General features: G+C 42.9%; 2 protein-coding genes across 2 annotated transcripts; one reads left to right on the forward strand and one right to left on the reverse strand.

The window, feature by feature from the left end:
* The first annotated feature begins 836 nt into the window (after window positions 1–836).
* On the forward strand, window positions 837–7227 carry LOC139284040 (E3 ubiquitin-protein ligase DTX3L). Its single transcript, XM_070904193.1, has 4 exons — window positions 837–900; window positions 2596–3603; window positions 5039–5256; window positions 6138–7227. The coding sequence occupies exons 1-4, from the start codon at window positions 895–897 to the stop codon at window positions 6205–6207; spliced, it is 1302 nt and encodes a 433-aa protein (XP_070760294.1). The 5' UTR covers window positions 837–894; the 3' UTR covers window positions 6208–7227.
* A 642-nt stretch (window positions 7228–7869) lies between these two features.
* golph3a (golgi phosphoprotein 3a) lies at window positions 7870–16021 on the reverse strand. The gene is made up of 4 exons (XM_070904194.1): window positions 15634–16021; window positions 13131–13262; window positions 11885–11999; window positions 7870–11556 (listed from the first exon to the last, which is right to left on the reverse strand). Exons 1-4 carry the CDS (start codon window positions 15841–15843, stop codon window positions 11132–11134), a joined length of 882 nt encoding a protein of 293 aa, XP_070760295.1. The 5' UTR covers window positions 15844–16021; the 3' UTR covers window positions 7870–11131.
* Between the last annotated feature and the right edge of the window lie 1819 nt (window positions 16022–17840).

The raw sequence follows: 17840 nt of genomic DNA on the forward strand, positions 1-17840 counted from the left end.
TTTTGGCTACCGAAGTTCCTGATTTGTCAGAGGGTGGCAAAATGAAATTGTTAACCCAGATTGGATGAAATATATAAATGGGAGCTTTTTATGGTGGCCCTGTGAGCTCAAATGCAAAAAAACACGACCAAATACAAAAGAACATGCTGTTGCGTTTCCTGTTTTATTTTGGTGCTAACCTTTCCACGTGTCATCATGGCTTTCCCTGCCATTCCAAGGGTTCCTTTCTTTGTTGGTTTTTTTTTTGGATTTTGCCTGGCTCTCTGTTTTTTATAAACAGGCAGACAGAGATGCACACTATAGTCACAATTTGGTTTCTCATTACCCACAGTGTGACTACACAGCCTGTAGCTTCAACTTGCAGTTATTCCGGTGGCACAAGTTGGGGAAACCTCACACCCCACACTGCGTTAGTATTGCAAGGCATTCCGTTGGTATGCTTTATGCAACACACTTTGTCCAGCTGACTGAATAAGGACGGGACAGTAGAATAGAGGAAAGGCTGTTTTCCTTGGCTAATCCATGACCCACATGTGCATTACCAAAACCGAATAACTCAAATAAATGTAGTGGAGTAAAGAGCAAATTTCCCTAGGTTAAAGTCAGAAGCAGGTTTCCATGAAATGGAAATACTCAAATAAAGTTCAACTATGTCTATTTTAAGTGCATGACCTTTAGTTTTACCCACTGTGCAGAGCACAGGTGAGGGTTTGGTTCTTCCCTGGTGGGTTTTATGCTGGGTGTAATGTCTTTAGCCACCGGCAGGGGTCGCTGTCAGACACGGCGGTGGACACGGAGAAAACGTGAACCTGAAAGTGAAACCGAGCAGCAGAGCCTCACTGCGGCCACAGCAACGACGAAGTGCCGCCGCCGTCGGAGGAGAAACTCTGCAGTATGGAGGTCGGTGCTTTAAAAAAAACAAAAACAGCTTAACCAGGCTAAAGGAAGATATCGATAGTTGGAGGGTTTATTGTCCTCCGTTAGAGGACCCGGAACACGCAGGGTGAGGTATGTTACGTTAGGTTTTATACCCGTCTGATAGTGCGTCACTGCTTTGAAGTTTCTCTGGAAACAGACGCAGGAAATTGCTGCGATTTGACCTCTCTCGGTTTGATTCGGTCTCAAAGGGCAAACCAGGCAACGGGTTTGATTTTTCGACGGGGAGAAGTGCCGGAGTTGGCCAGAAAAAGAAAAAAACAAAACAAACAAACTGTTAAATGACACTTCCGGCCGGGCCTCTAACCTTCAAAATAAAAGCCCGCACAATTCAAATGAGTCATTTACCAGTACCCAGATCCATGTTTTCATGGTTCTTTGACTTTTAGGTTTTTTTAAATAGTATAAAAATTGACAGTAGATATCTGTGAGACCTGTCTACACCCCATGAAATTTAAGTTTTGAGTATTTTGTTTCCCTAAGATTATTACATACTGTGTATACATATACTACTACTACTTAAATGTCAGCAATACATGTTGATGAGATTAAACAGTATGGCATCGCTGTTTAAAAATCATGATGTCTATGATCTACGTGGATCATAGGCATTTGAAACAAGACGTTTTGCCTCCACTTACTTAGAATCTCGATAGTTGTAGCTGTAATCGCTGCTAGACGCTCAAGAGTGTGTATCAATGTCAGGCTTACAATTACCGGATGACTTTCTTGGTGGGAAATAATTAATTGTCATAAGGAATTATAAAAACTTTTCCGTTTCTCAAGCATGGCTCAGGCTTATTTTGCTTGGTTGATTAAAAAAAATAAATAATGTGGAGATGTCCCTAGACAATATAATTGAATGTACGTGAAAAGTGCAGAAAGTTCTTTTATATTGTGGAAATGGCGTTGTCTGTCTACGTCCCCGTCATTTTAGTTTGTCTCGTGCTCCAGGTCAGAACTGTCTGTCTGTCTGTCTGTCTGTCTATCTGTGTCTCTACGTCTGTCTCTCTCTCTCTGTCTGTCTGTCTGTCTCTCCCCCTCTCTCTTTCTCCCTGTCTCTCTCTCTCTCTCTCTCAAACCCAACCGGTCAAAACAGATGACCGCCTACCTAGAGTCTGGTTCTGCTCGAGGTTTCTGCCTCTTAAAAGGAAGTTTTTCCTTGCCACTGTCGCCAAAGTGCTTGCTCATGGTGGGAACTGTTGGGTCTCTGTAATAACACTATAAAGAGTCGGTCTAGACCTGCTCTATTTTGTAAAGTGTCATGAGATGACTTTTGTTGTGATTTGGCGCTATATAAATAAAATTGAATTGAATTGAATTGAATAGAACACAGCCCATTCAGTTTGAAATACTGCAACAAAAAAAAAAAAAAATCTAAATGGTGCATCTTTTAGTCGTAATAATTGACCACCACTGAGAAAACATGAGACAAAGTCTGCAAATACGAATATACAGATAGTGAGACACTATTGAGAAAACAATATTGGACAGTTTGCCTTGTCCTGATATGGCGGCGACGTTGACGTCTGCCGAAGCAACCAATGCGGCTTCAGAGAGTACCATTCATCCAAATTTCTAAATAGAACCAAGTAGCATGTTGCATTTAGATTGAGGTGCGAAGCTATAGCTAACTTCAGCTGTTACGTCTCGTTGCAGTTTATCACAGACATCACTGTCATCATTGATCAAGCTAATTGCAAAGACCCTGGAGGATTAGCGGATATTCTTCAATCGTACAGCACTGAGAGAAAAGGTCCCTGCTACAAAGTGACAGGAACCTATGAGGAACTGGAGAACCTTTTAACCAGACTGTCAACAGGGAGGCGCAACTCCAGTCCAGCCATGCGAGGAAAATACCGTCAGCAAGGTGGACTTGCCTCAACTCATGTCAATTCTGTGGATGTCTCTGCGGTCGTGATGGCCTACATTGAGCAGAAATGCGCAAAAGAACTTGACAAAATTCGAGGGAACAGTTTTGTCGTTGGGACACAGCCTGTCCTTGGAACAGTACACAATAAACCGAGTACGGGCACAGTACGGGTGACTTTCAGACCAAGCCATGCCTCTGAGTATCCTGTTCGAGCTGACTTTGTCAGGCAGCGATTCATCACATTCTACCAGAGAACTGCCTCAGACCTCCAGGTCACGTCTGTCCCTCTGAGTCCACATGACCACAAAGACCTGCAGGCAAGATTCCCACACCTCCTTTTTAAACCCAGCCACAACAAAAATGAAGTCACATTGGCTGGGCCTTTTGTGCACATTGCTAAATTGAAAGAGTTCCTTTTACAAAATGCGCCGAGCTCAAGTAAGAGTCCAGTGAACAGAGGTCCAGCAGACACTCCGAGCAGCAGAACCTCAGGTCCTTCACCTACACACAGCAAATATGCTAAAGATGAATCGTGTCCAATCTGTATGGAAGTAATAGTAGCGACAGAGAAAAAGACTCTGAGATGCAAGCACTCCTTCTGCAGAGATTGTTTAAAACAAGCTTTTGACTACAAACCTGTGTGCCCGACATGTGGAGAGTTATACGGCATTTTGACAGGGACACAGCCTGATGGAGGCAGAATGAATTCCACCAAAAGCTCTTCACCTTTGCCCGGATATGAGAAATATGGAACAATTATCATCCATTACTACATTCCAAGTGGCATCCAAAAGGTAAGACTACAGATACAGCGCTTGAGCAATGTAAATTTCACGGTCGACCTTAAACAGTATTTGACAAAATAACCTTAACTCAAGGTCCACTTACTAGCTTCTCCTGGAGCTTTCAATTGCATCTCACAGTCCTCCTCAGCAAATTGAGTTGTCTCGGTTGTCATCAGTGCACGGGGCCATCAGAAGCACCCCAAACGAGACCCTTGCACTGCTGGACTGTCAGAGTATCTAGCCAAGTCTAGCCAAGCCACTAATTCCAAGTCACAAAGAGTCAGCACTTCCCTCAAACCATTCAACCCCTCCAGATCGCTGCTGGTATACCCTAAAGACAGAGGGGAAGAAGACTGCAGTGGTGTGTGATCAAACTGGTCAAAGGTCGACCAGGAGCCGGTGGATGATCGGAGAGAGATCAAGGAGGACATTCACATCCAGAACACCAGAGGGCATCTTTGAACAGAGACAGACAAACACCTGTTATCATGTGAAAGAGTGTGAAGTGTGAAGAACCACTCCGTCCATTGATGAATACTGTGAGATGTGGTTGATAGCTCCAGAAAAGGTAAAAGTGCAACTTGAGTTAAAGCTACAATATTGTTGAGTTATATTTTTGGTTGAAATAACTCATTTTGACCATTGCGTGTCACTAACAATATCTAATTGAAGTTTAAAAAAAAAAAATGTGTGTAAGTGAGCCTTTTTGTATTTAGTCTTTTTCAACAGGTGGACCAGGTCTGAATCAAACAACCAATCAGGGTTAGCTAGCACGTAACTGACCAATCACATCAACTCTGTACGAACGAGGGCTTCTACAGAAGGTTCTGGATTGGAGTGTGAATCAGAACGGTCGGAAGAGAGGAATCAAAACACAGAACCCCCTGATCACCCTGATCGGTTGTTTGATTCAGACCTGGTCCAGTTTTTTGAAAGACTAAATACACAGGGGGGCGGGTGCTCATAGACACATGTTTTTAAGATACTGTTAGTGACATGCAATGGTTGAAATTCGTCATTTCAACCAAAATTATTCAATTCAATAATATCGCCTACTGTAAGTTAACATTATTTTGCCAATATATTGAACAATGTTAGGTTTGGAGTCCAACATGTTAGTAGTTTTACTAGTTTAATTAGGGCTGGTACATACATGTAAGATCCCAAGAAGCAGAATAAATGTCTCTCTAGGTGTGCACTGAGGCTTAAGAAATAAATAAACAGCTACTAAACTGGTAACCAAATCTGAACAACCATCATTTAAAACATTTTATTTGAACAAAAAAAAAAGCAGATTTGTAGACAGAACTGTACGAAATCAGGCAACATTATTAAAAGACAGATAACAATACTGAGAAGGTTCTAACGAGAGTGAAGAACGGAGCCCATGTTCAAGCTTGACAGAACGTGACTGAGCCGGGAAACCTCTGCTGTCTGTCTGCAGGAGGAGCATCCCAACCCCGGTCAGCCATATGAAGGTGCATCCCGTACAGCCTATCTCCCAGACTCCCCAGAGGGCAGAAAGGTGCTGAATCTGCTGAGGCAAGCCTTTGATCAGAGACTCGTCTTCACCGTTGGTCGGTCCACCACCAGTGGCAGGAACAATACGGTCACATGGAATGATATTCACCACAAAACCTCAACACATGGAGGACCAACTCAGTAAGGGCATTACGTTGTATTGACGTGCATAATGTACCATTAAAATGTGCCTGCGGCCCCAATTGGTGCCTCTCATGTAATAATCTCTACATCTAAGGCTGTAATGGGATGTGTGTGAGTGTGTTCATGTCCTACTGCCACAAAAGAGGATCAACAGGCATGCGCATCTTGGCCTGGACAGCACCCGTAGCCAAATCAGTACTGCTGCCCCGAACACTGTTCAGGCTCGTCTTTTATACCTTTAGACATGCATGGGGTCCTACTATAACACACGAGTCTGTAAACTTCCGTTCCCTATCTAGGGGTCAGAAAAAGAGACCTCTCAGAATGATGTTTCATGTACCTTAACCTCTCAGAGATAACCTTTCACATACCAAGGAAGATCTCGTCTAAACAACAAAACATCTTATGTTTTATGGTGCCCCAACGTCTGTTAATTGTTTACCTATTGCATACGTAGCAACTTTGTACTACATATCATTGTCTGAAAAGACTACTTTTATGATTAGTATCAAATAATACACATCACCACCAAAGCTAATCTTTACCGACATAAAACCATCCTACAGCCACCTAAATGGGCGGAAAATCGCCTAACCTGGCAACATTTCTTATTATTTTCTGGTGCTGTGTCAACCAATCAGGGGCCACCAGGGAAAGCCCGAACATATTACACACATACCATCGTCGGGCGGAGATAAGTTCGCCCTTCAGACACAGACTGAGGGCAGCGCTATTTCACAACCGGAATTGCAGGAGGGGCGGCACCACAGCGCCCCTAATGGACGCCGCTGGTAGTGTAACCGTATGGGTTATCATCGTGCGCATGAAAATGTCCACATGCATGTCGGTGAATTTCTGTCTTTTGTTTTGTTTTGCAGCTACGGATACCCAGATCCTGATTATCTCAGCCGAGTTCGAGATGAGCTGAAAGTCAAGGGGATCGAATGAGTCACTCTTGAGGTTTGTCGGAGCATGAGTGTGGAGCTGAGGTGACATTCGATTACACAACTATCTCGAGAGTTCCGCACAAATGTCTTCTCACATTTTAAGAGTGCACACACATGTAAGGGCTGTATGGGATCATGGCACACAGGGCTTTTAATGTATCCATAAATAATGATACCAACTCATCAACAATAGCTTCAACTATCTCTTTTTTTTTAATTCATGTTATTTCGTTTTATTTTTGTATGAAATGACCTTGTTTGGAATCACTAATTACAGAAACTGATGTGAAAATGGACAGTAAATTCTCTTTAAAGTTCATGATGTCTGAGCAGTCTTTAAGCACGTAACTTGGCCAATCACATCACGTCTGGGCGTTTCTACAGAAGGTTCCACCCTTCTGGATTGGAGTGTGAAACAGAACGGTTGGAAGAGAGGGATCAAAACACCCCTGATTGGTTGATCAGTTAGATCTTGTTAGTGACATGCAATGGTCAAAATGAGTTATTTCAACCGAAAATTGTAATTCAATAATATTGCCTGCTGTAGCTTTAACGGAGGGTTCAGAGGGGACTGGCTGTAAATAATGAAGAAAACTAATGTCATGATTCTTCAAAAACACCCCAGATGTCAGGAGAACAAATACCAGTTTACCATAAATAATAATTTTGTTGAACATAGTATGAGTCATACCTACCTTGGTATAACCATAACAGCTTCAGGGAGTTTCAACACGGCACTGGCTGCACTAAAAGCACCAAAGTGCTCGCTCATGGTGGGAACTGTTGGGTCTCTGTAATAACATTATGAAGATTCGGTCTAGACCCGCTCTATTTGTAAAGTGTCATGAGATGACTTTTTGTTGTGATTTGGCGCCATATCAATAAAATTGAATTGAACTAAGAGGAAAAGCCGCGTTGCCGCTTACAATTCAATTTCAACTCAAGTTTATGTCATTCAGTGTTTGGCTCACAGGATTTAACCACTTTATTGTGTGAAACAGTTTGTCTTATTCTTGCTTTTTTTTTTTTCTTCATTTGTCTGACTAATTTATTTGCGCCCTGTGTTAAAAAGCCTTCATCAAGATAGATAGATGACACTGATTGATAAAAAAAATAATACATTTCAGATTAATTCAAAATGCAAAATATATAGACATATTCACTTCTTTCAAGAGCATACCTTCCCCTGTTCTTCTTCTGCAAAACTGTGCCACGGTGACTGAGGGCTGAGCTACCAAGACACATTTATTTCTCCAGGATTTGAGATGTCCGTCTCTGAAGGTTTCTGTCATGAACCAAATACAATGGAGGTAAACGTCCCTTTTTACTCTGTGCTATCCACAGACATGCAGCAGTCTCTAGTGTAGAAACAGTTCCTATGGAAACCGTTGACAGTTAATGGTCGTCTGCATGGCTACACTTGTAATGTTAAATTTGTAATTAAAAAAAAAAAAAAAAAAAAAAGACCATACTGTACTGAGGAGTGTTCTTCTCACTGACACTTGAGCGAGAATCGTTTGGGGGGGGGAAACGTAGTTTTGCTTTGTCATAATTTTCCACTTGAATCTATAGCGAAATAGACCAAACCGGCTGTTGGGATCCGTCTGGATTTAAAGTGTATGCACGTGTGTCACAGTAACACAGGCAAACATGCAAGCGCTTTTCTTGTGTTTTATATTTGCAATTAAACGAACGGTCAGTTTGTACACATTTGTTTTCATGAGTTACATCCACCGGGAATTCAATGTGTTACACAAAAGCAGAATTTAAAAAAACAAAAAACAAAATAAAACAAAACATGGAACCACATCACGTCATCTGGCAAGCGTGGCTTCTTTCAGCCTGGACTTATTCTCAGCCGAGTACAGCCGAGTTGATTCGTATTCTATGATGAAATGAATGTGTCCGACTAGTAACTAAGTTGCCACTGAGACTCAGTAACACTTCACCCACACACACACAGCACATATGTAGTCTTGTTACATGAGCTAAACCTGAGTCCTCACATGGGACAAAGAAGTTCAAATGCTTCAAATAAAAAATGAAAATCGGGTTGTATGATTAGGCACTTCCAAGCTCTTGGTTTATTTTCTAGGGTCAAAGAAAGTACACAGACTAGAGGTCCCTTTATTTAGATAACATATAATCTCTCATATTCATTCCACAATTTGAGGTGATTTCTTTTTTTCTTTTATGACACCCCCCTGCCCCCCCCCCTCGGGGGCCACCGACTGACCACTCCCCCCCCCCCAAGCCTTTTGCTACACACAGCATCAGAAGGAGGCTGTCTTGTAATAAAGCAAACAAGATCCATGAGGTCAAGTAGCGAAAGTCTGTTAAAATGGAGAACAGTCAAAACAAAACAAAAAACGAGGCGCAATGGTTCGCAGTGATAAAGGCTTTAGGAGGACAACGTGCAGCTGAGCCATGATAAGATTTTTGGAAAGCTGCAATTGACAAAATGACCTTTGAATTCATGCCCGAAACACACACACACACAAATATACGCATTGACTTCTGGAATGTGAGCCCATCTTTTTTTTTTTGTTGTTGTTGACCCTTCTAATTTAGACTTTTGACGAGCTCCTTCGACAATTTTTCTTTTTCAGATTTTTCTTTTGAGAGCACTCACAAGCTGACCTGCAAAGTCAAAGAGGGCTGTCGGCACGTTGAGGCGCGTCGCCGGCAGCTCAGGAAATGCAGCCGTTTGCCGTCAAGCTACACGCTCGCGCGAGGGTCGATGTCCATTTCAGATCGGTGCGTCCGATACACGGGATAGGGTCTGGAATATATGTTTGGAAGAGCGCAAAGCCTAGAAGCAGGGTGACGCTGCTAGCCTAGCTCTGCGAAAAGTGTAAATGGCCCCCCTTTTTCCAGCAGCGGTAGCAGTTTATGTCTGATCCAGTCCATCGTAAAGCAACTCGACCCGTCCTGGACCTCTCACCCTATACTACAGAAGAATTCAAATTCAAATCTTCACATAAGCATATTCCATTATTCATCTTGTATGAATGACTTGAAGGGGTTTCATCGTTTCCAAATCAAGTCCAGGTTACATATACGAACCTGCAAGCTGAGGAGAAGGTCATCATGAATGCATTTGTCCGGGATTAAGCCCTGTGGATTACTTCATTTTTGATTATTCGCCAAGATTATTCACCTGAGTTTATGTCTCAGATTTGTTCAGAAACAGATTTTGGTGGGCTGCTGAGGTGAAATGAGCGAAAGTTTACACATCGTTGATGACAAGCCACCGCCAGCGCTTTGCATTGTGGGACACGGCGTGCAAGGCAGAGTGGTCCGATGCAGACTGGAGATTTGTTTTTTTTTTCCCCGAATCAGGGCGACATCCGGGTGTTTTTGGCACACTGCATGCTACATTCAGCACGTACTGCTAGTATAGTAGGCGGTTTCCAATGCAGCCCTGGATGTCTATTTGACTTTTTTTGCTAACAAAACGGTAGCATTGACTGGGTCTGCTTTCCTAAATATTCCAGTTTGATCCTCAACAGCCACTCATGCAAAAGAGTCAGTACCGCAAATCCCATAAATTAACACATTTGTTTGTTCGTTTTTAGAGCCATTTGTTTTATCAAGGAGACACAGGCAAAAATCATGACATTGGACCCAGACTAAGATAAAAGTGTTCTTTACCATTCGGATATTACAGACTGGAATTCCTGAATGGAACCTGGTTTTATATATTAGACATGCACACATTTTGACAGTGCATCTAGATGAGATATTATCCCATAGTCCTCCACCAAAATCCATGTTTCCTTACAAAACCAGGGGAGACGTAGAACGGTATGACCCATTTTCACTCACGCGTAGCAGAAAGGTTCGTTCATATTTTGTATATTTATTTTTCCTTCCGTCGTCATACCTTGTATTTCAGCCCCATCAACCCTACACCTGTTTGCAGAATTTAGGATTACTGCAGCACTACTTTACCACAATGCCCTAAAACGAGTCTGTGTAATGATGTTCATCATGTTTTGGCTTTTCATTTTTAAAGTTGTTTTTTTTTCTCCTTCCAAAATATTCAATGGGGCTAAGTAACTGATAGGGGGGGGGGGAGTCATACAAGTCGGCACTCCATCTTCCCGGGAACTGTATATAGCTTCCATGCATGTCTAGGCTTATTGTCCTGGTGACAAATGAATGATCTTCCACGCGACTTTAAGCGGAAATTGCCTGCAGGTGAATGGTTGTCTGTCTCTGTGTCAACCCTGCGAAATACAGGGTCCCAGGGTGTAGCCACCCCCCCCCCCGGCCAGTGTGAGCATCAACCGAGTGTGTTATGAGTTGTTAATGTTGACAGCACTCAGTACTAGGTAGTCGACTCAGACTTTTGGATCTGAATCGGAGCCCTAGATGTGAAAGAATGCTGTGACACCAAATACATCATATCCATACTCGTCAGGATCATCAGCAAACCTTGCATTCCTTACACAGCGTCACTGCCCTTGTACACGTGCATGTATTCTCAGGTGAGGCAGAATGGTAACCTTGAGTAACCTGTGCCATTCATACCTCTAAGAAACTATTTCAAAGATTTACCCAATAGAAAAAGGAAGAGGGACACGAATCGACATCCTAATTTTGGCCTCACCCACATGATCACCCTTCATTCAAAGTTCAATGAGAGTTATTTCTTCTTTTTTTTTTAGCAAAAGTGAACACATAAATGACACATGGGTTGTGGGGGCAGGGGGGGGGTCATGAAGGATCAACATTTATCTGGAAGGAAAAGAAAATTAGGTGGGAAGGAGAGGGACGAAAAGAGGGCAGCCCATTCCAAACGTCCAGGCAGGGGTAAACTGTAATTCAGTCAAAGTCACCATGTTGGGGTCCATACTCCGATTCCTACCCCAGTGTACAATGCCACTGGAACTGCTTTCTGTCCTCTATGCGGGGTGGCCTCATTTGGTGAAAGCGGCCACCACGGCCCATAACAGCTCGTTCGCGTTGGCCTTCATGCTCTCCCCCTCGGGCTCCAGTTCCAGCAGCTGCCGCACTCTCTTCATGGCCAGGTCGTATTGGTCGTCTAGCAGCGGGGCGAAGGCATTTTCCAGCACGTCAGAGGAATGGGCTAAGAAGATGAGCGCGAGCAGCCGTTTGTCCATTCGATGGGGGTCGTTCACCCACTTGTCCAGTACGGCCTCCTGGACCTTCTTGATGAGGCGCTGCTTGATGTTGTTGTTGGTCAGAGGATGCGTGGTCATATCAAAGAGCAGGAAGTTCTGCTTCTCGGTGGTGAGGACGCCCTTTTCCACTAAGTTTTTGGCCAGCCGCTCACGGACGTTCCTCAGTTGATAATGAAGCTTCAGGGGGTTCCACGTCTCTCCTAAAGACAAAGACAGTTAATATACACACACATCTTAAGGCATTTTTAGACACTGAATATCAAAAAAAAAACCTGTTAACACAGATTCCTACTTTAATACAGTGTGTCAACCTTATCAAAAATACACAGTTATCCAAATGCATATTCTCATCAGCTGCTGTTTTACAGGTGGTTTGTGGATGAGATTTAAAACTATTTATGCTATAACAGCCTGCATTTTTTCAAACCACACGTGATGTACAGCTCAAGTTGGGTACAAACAGAATGGGTCCATTTTGTTTATAGATCTCTCTACACGTATGCGTGGGGGCTGTGGGGCAGAACTCACCGCTGAGCAGTTCGATCCAGCTCTGCACGGTCTCCGGTGGTTGGGTGTCTTTGATGTGTTTCAGGGCTTCATCCAGGAGGACGTCACCTGTTGGAGCATCTGACTTACAAATCACCTGCAAAATTGCATTCAGAATGATGACAGCCAGTTACAAGGTGTGGTTAGGTGTAGGCTCTACCAACCATAGCCAGCTTCAAATCTAACTGTTCTCAGAGGCTTTTTTGTTAACTGATCCAATGCACTCTACTTTCTATGTTCATTTAGCTTTCATTTTCATGTGTTATTTGGATTTTTGATTTTTTTTTATGTTCTTTTATCTGCTCATTTGTTAAGCACTTGCTGAAAATGACCTTTTTTAATAATTCATCAAGGCTCTGGTCACATCGCTGATTGACGTTCACGTTCAGACTGGTGTGACAGCTCATCTGTATATTGTGTGCTTTGCAGTTCACTCACTCAATTATGACTACGACTAAAATTAACTTTCATTATTGATTAACTTGTCAAATAACTTCTTCCGATTAAGTGCAGAAGCTGCAACCAGAGAATGTGGGGACTTTTTTTGCTTGATTAAAATTGAAAACCTGCTTTATAATCAAACAAGACATGCAGTGTTTTCCCACTGGTTGAGAACGGACTTGTGGTGGTGGGTGGCGTGGCGTGTGATGGGCAGGTTGAGTAATAAATTACCCCTAGACCAACTACCCCAAGTGTAACGCTAACATAGCATATTAAATACGACAAGGCATTCTTTTATTTAGGCATCCAATACTAGAGGTGTAATGGTACACAAAATTCACGGTTCGGCATGTTCCTCGGTTTTGGGGTCACGGTTTGTTATGTTTTCGGTACAGCAGGGGGGGAAAATGCCATGTCATTTATTTTGAAAAATGGAAACATTCAACAGCGGCTCATTGGCCATAATTCTCACTGTAACAGTTAATGCACTCAAATGCTGACATATTGTCAATTAAAAAAAACAACAACACCACAAATGTCAGTAATGCTCCATCCAAGACTGAGCTGTTGATAATCCCTCATATTTTTTATCTACCTGGGCGGGTCCAAATATACCTGGACGGGCCGCCCAAGTAGAGTCTATGTATGGGAAACACTGACATGGACATCTCACTTTCTACAATATGGGACCTTTAAGGCAATGGCAAAAAAATAAATAAAAGCGCAACAGCAGTGTGAGAAAAGTGAAAATAAAATAAACGATTTATGTAGTAGAAACGTGTCCTACCTTCCTGGCCAGCAGACCTTTCCTCCTCATGCCACAAGCCTCCAGCTGAAGGCGTCCTCGCAGGGCCAACTCAATCAGCATGCACCCTCGCAGACCTGATGAAATGCAGTCATTCCAGAACGAGGTGTAGCCCTACATCGTAGAACACACACACACACACACACACACACACAACAGAATCCTGGTTTGTCAAACGTTTACCATGTGATCGCAACGGTTCAGTATATACTAACAAGTGGGCCCACTGGGACCCAGACTGGCTACCAGGAGTACCAGGAGAATTCCTGATGGTCAAGGTGACTGGCCCAGCGAGTAAAGGCCAGAGTAAACATGCAAAATGAATCAGGTAAATCAAAAAACAAGAGGTACTTTCAGTCACAAATATTTTAAAAACACCCTCAGATGGAATTTTAGTAAATGTGGCCAACTTTTAGTGAAGTACGGCACCAAATCTGTACTCACTGGCCCAAACATTACAGCTGGCATTACATTCTGACAACATCCCCTTTGTATGTGTGTGTTCCTTCAGGCATCTGACTACGGACTGAATATAAAACGGAGACACACTATTCCAAGTTAGAAGGCAAGTCATGGCTATTAGTAGGGCTTAAAAAGCTAAACAATGCAAACATATGCTGCCTCACCCTTGGTACTGGCAAATTGCTAATAGGTCGTATATGACAATAGTTGGTAGGACATAGTTTATAGTCATATTTGTTATATATATATATATATATATATATGTATTTATCGCGGCTGACAATATATACAGAGCAAAAACCAAGCCATGAGGTAAAAAGGAACAACCAGGAGTCTTCCTTCCAAACTGAGCAATCTGGGGAGAAGGGCTGTGGTAGGTGATGGGAGAACCTTCCAGAAGAAAAACCATCACTGCAACACTCCATCGATCTGGGCTTAATGGCAGAGTGGCCAGACAGAGGCCTCTCTTCAGTGAAAGACACATGAAAGCCCTCTTGGAGTTTGCAAAACAGCAGATCTCAGATTGAACTGTTTGGCCTCAAAATTTGTCTGGAGGAAACCAGGCACCGCTTATCACCTGCTCAACACCATCCCAACAGTGATGCATGGTGGTGGCAGCATCAAGCTGTGGAGGTGTTCATCAGAGGCAGGGGCTGGGGGACTGGTCAGGGTTGAGGGAAAGCGGAACGGAGCAGAGTACAGAGATATCTTTAATGTAATGACCAGTTCCAGAGCACTCAGGACCTCAGACTGGGCTGAAGGTTCACCTTCCAACAGGACAACGGCCCTAAGCACACAGCCAAGACAACGCAGAAGTGGCTTGAGGACAACTCCACGGATGTCCTTGAGTGGCCCGGCCAGAGCCTGGACTTGACCCCAATGGAACGCCTCTGGGAGAGACCTGAAAACGGCTGTGCACCAACAGCCCCCATCCAACCTGACAGAGCTTCAGAAGATCTGCAGAAAATCCCCAAACCCAGGTGGGCAAACTTTATCGAGTCACACCCAAGAATACCTGAGGCTGTAATAGAATATGTTTTTCCTCGCCAAGTGCTTGCTCATGGTGGGAACAGTTGGGTCTCTGTAATAACATTATAAAGAGTCTGTCTAGACCTGCTCTATTTGTAAAGTGTCATGAGATGACTTTTGTTGTGATTTGGCGCTATATAAATAAAATTGAATTTAATGAATGCTACCAAGGGTGCTTCAGGAAGTACCGAATTAAGGGTCTGAATACGTATATGTGAAGGCATGGACACTTCTCAGTGCTGGTTAGGTATACTTTAGCAGAAACAGTTATGGTGTTCTTCTCTTGAAGTACTTTATCGGCGTTGATTATTTTTTATAGTTTTTTGAAAGAAAATAGACCAGCCACCTGTTGAAACGTCCAGACTCCAGACGTGTGTGTGTGGGTTAATCAATGTCAACGAATCCTAATCCACTTCACTTGGATTTCGATGTGTTAAAAAACAAAATATGATGGGAAACAGTACGGGGGGGGGGGGGTTGCCAATACTTCTTTAAACTGCCGTTGTATCGCTTTCTCAGTACTCTACAGTTCACAAGGACCAATGATTCCCAGAAACTTACATTTATACCTACAGATCATTAACCCATTTGTTTGAATCTCACTGAACACTGTAGGAAATCGTTTTCTGTGTATCCTGCTAACCCACGAACAGTGTAACGACAGGCACAAATGTCACAAGGCTAACTGTTGATCTGCCACAAGACAATATCTAATTAACTGACCGCCACTGTTTACTGAATGTAAACGTCTCTACTCGACATAACCGTGTTTCCCCCAAAAGGCATTAAACCGGCTCGGTGTGCAACGATGAGGCCCATTGTTGTTGTTAGCTATCGCTAGCGTTATAGCAGACAAGGATGCTAACGTTAACCAAAGCCGTGTCGGTTAGGAAAATATAGCTAGCTAACGTTAGCTTGGGTAACATCCCGTCGCCTAACATGAAGGTTTACCTCATTTTTACGGCGTTAGGGACCAGGGTTTATCTGCCATTACCTCTCGGTCCTTTAGTCCCAGCAACAGCACTTCCTCCATCAAGGTGAGACGTGTTTCTTTGGAGTCCCCGGTATCGTCATCGTCCTGCTCGTCTCCCCGCCGGGGCTCGTGGTCCTCCTGGCCGGACGGATGGTCTTTGTCAGCGGCGTTGCGCGAGGCTTCGGTCCGCCTCTGCACGAGGCCCGAACTCCGCAGAGTCAAGGAAGTCATGTCTGCTGGCAAGTTAGCTGAACAACGACGAAACAACACGCCTCGGACTACGCTGCCCGAGATGTTTGACTCTATTTGTTGTTGCCAACCATACAGCAGCTACCTCGAGCGTTTTGTGAACTGACTACTGCGGCCCGAGTACCCTTGTCATCTGTGGTACTGTCCCCCCCTTGCTAGACTTCGTCCGCTGCAATATAGTGTCTATCTAATATGGCGCCGTGTGGCGAATGTGGTACCGAACGTATCCAGCAGGTAGAGGCCGAGATAAGCAGAATACCAGCAAACAGGACCCAAGTAACTTTAAGTTAGGTCATACTGAAGCCCCTTTATTCTGCGTCATGTTACCTCATCAGTGCAATCACACTTTTATATGAATCTGTTAAAATCCCCTGTAATGGCTTGTCCAACCCTCCTTATCATCAAATAGGCTATACTTCAACAAGAAACTCCCATCTTATATACAGCCCAAGAACCAATGGAATACTCTATTCACACTTAAGCCTAAAAACCTATGGTCCTTTGAATCTAATAGTCAAAGCGTGAATACTATATTCACACTTTATCATGTATTGCCACCAATATCATTGCCTTAGGTCACCTAAATGACCCCCCCAAAAAAGCTTTTTGAGGTTCTGCCCCATCCCACAGTGGGATTTCCTATGTGGGTGCTCAAAGGATTTGAAAATCCCATTTGAAAAAAAAAAACACTCAACATTTCAATGTGTCTTCAGAGGTGTCCTTGTAAGGCAGTACCCTAAAAAGACCAGTAATTGGCGCCCTTGCACCATACTCTTGAGGGATAATTGAGACTTTTTTGGGGGGTGATTTCTCCTGTGCACGCCACAGTTGCTCTCAAAGTTGAATATTGTAAACTACTTATTTTCATGTCATTTTGCACTAGAATGCATTTTAAAGCTTTAATCTTGCACTTCCCTGAGAGTGTGGGCTATGTCTGCTGTGCCATGAACCAGATTGTGACTCTCTGAGACCACATTCCATAGTGTAAACTAACTCATTGCTATGTCCATAATACTGGGGGGGGGGGGGCTGTGTCTGGACACATCCACCTCCACCAGCATGGAAGGAATCGTGTGAAACATTACCTTGTACTTTCACCAAAGCGCATTGCATTCACCAAAGCAAATCTTATCTTGTAATTATGACTTCTGTATGTCTTCATTATGACTTGCTATCTCATCAGGAGCAGGTCTGCGCGAGCAATGCCAAGGACTTTAGATGCTGGCATACAAATAATAATGGCATCCACATTTCTCAGTGACAGTATCTCATAATTACGAGGTGCTTTTCTCGCCATTATGAGGTCCTAATTGCGCATCTTCTCGTGTAATTGTGAGATAGAAAGTCACAATTATGACATAACAGAAGTCAGAATTACAGCAACAGGCCTTTTTGTGTCTTAACTTGTAACTTCCACATGGGGGAATAAAAAGCAACATACAAATAAGCAAACTAGCAGATCAGTTCGATTAAAACTTAAATTTAAACCTTAAATTCAGTTGTCGTCTTCACAAAAATGAATTAACTGCATGTATACATATACAATATATGTATATGTATACATGCAGCTAATTCATTTCTGTGAAGACGACAACTGAATTTAAGGTTTAAATTTAAGTTTATATCTTTATTTATTCATCATAAAGCTACTTGGACTATTAAAGCTTATACATGAAAAGAAAAGAAAAACATAATACGCACATAGAATTGTGTTCCTAAAAATATAATGATATGAAATATGAAATAATGAAATATAATCTGATACTTTGCAATATACACAGGAAACAGTCTATTCAGACTTTTATACACATTGCTATTTTTACACAAACTTCCTGCAGGTGTGAAGTTCACTTTTTAGGTTCATTGTTCTGTGCTGTTATTGTTTTTTTTAATGCAATGCATATAATGAAATATACATAAAGGTATTTCAAAAGAAGTAGGCTACTTTTCCCCCTTTTTATGTGGTTGTTTTAAATAGT

This window comes from Enoplosus armatus, chromosome 4, assembly GCF_043641665.1.
Source record: "Enoplosus armatus isolate fEnoArm2 chromosome 4, fEnoArm2.hap1, whole genome shotgun sequence".
Taxonomy (NCBI): domain Eukaryota; kingdom Metazoa; phylum Chordata; class Actinopteri; order Centrarchiformes; family Enoplosidae; genus Enoplosus; species Enoplosus armatus.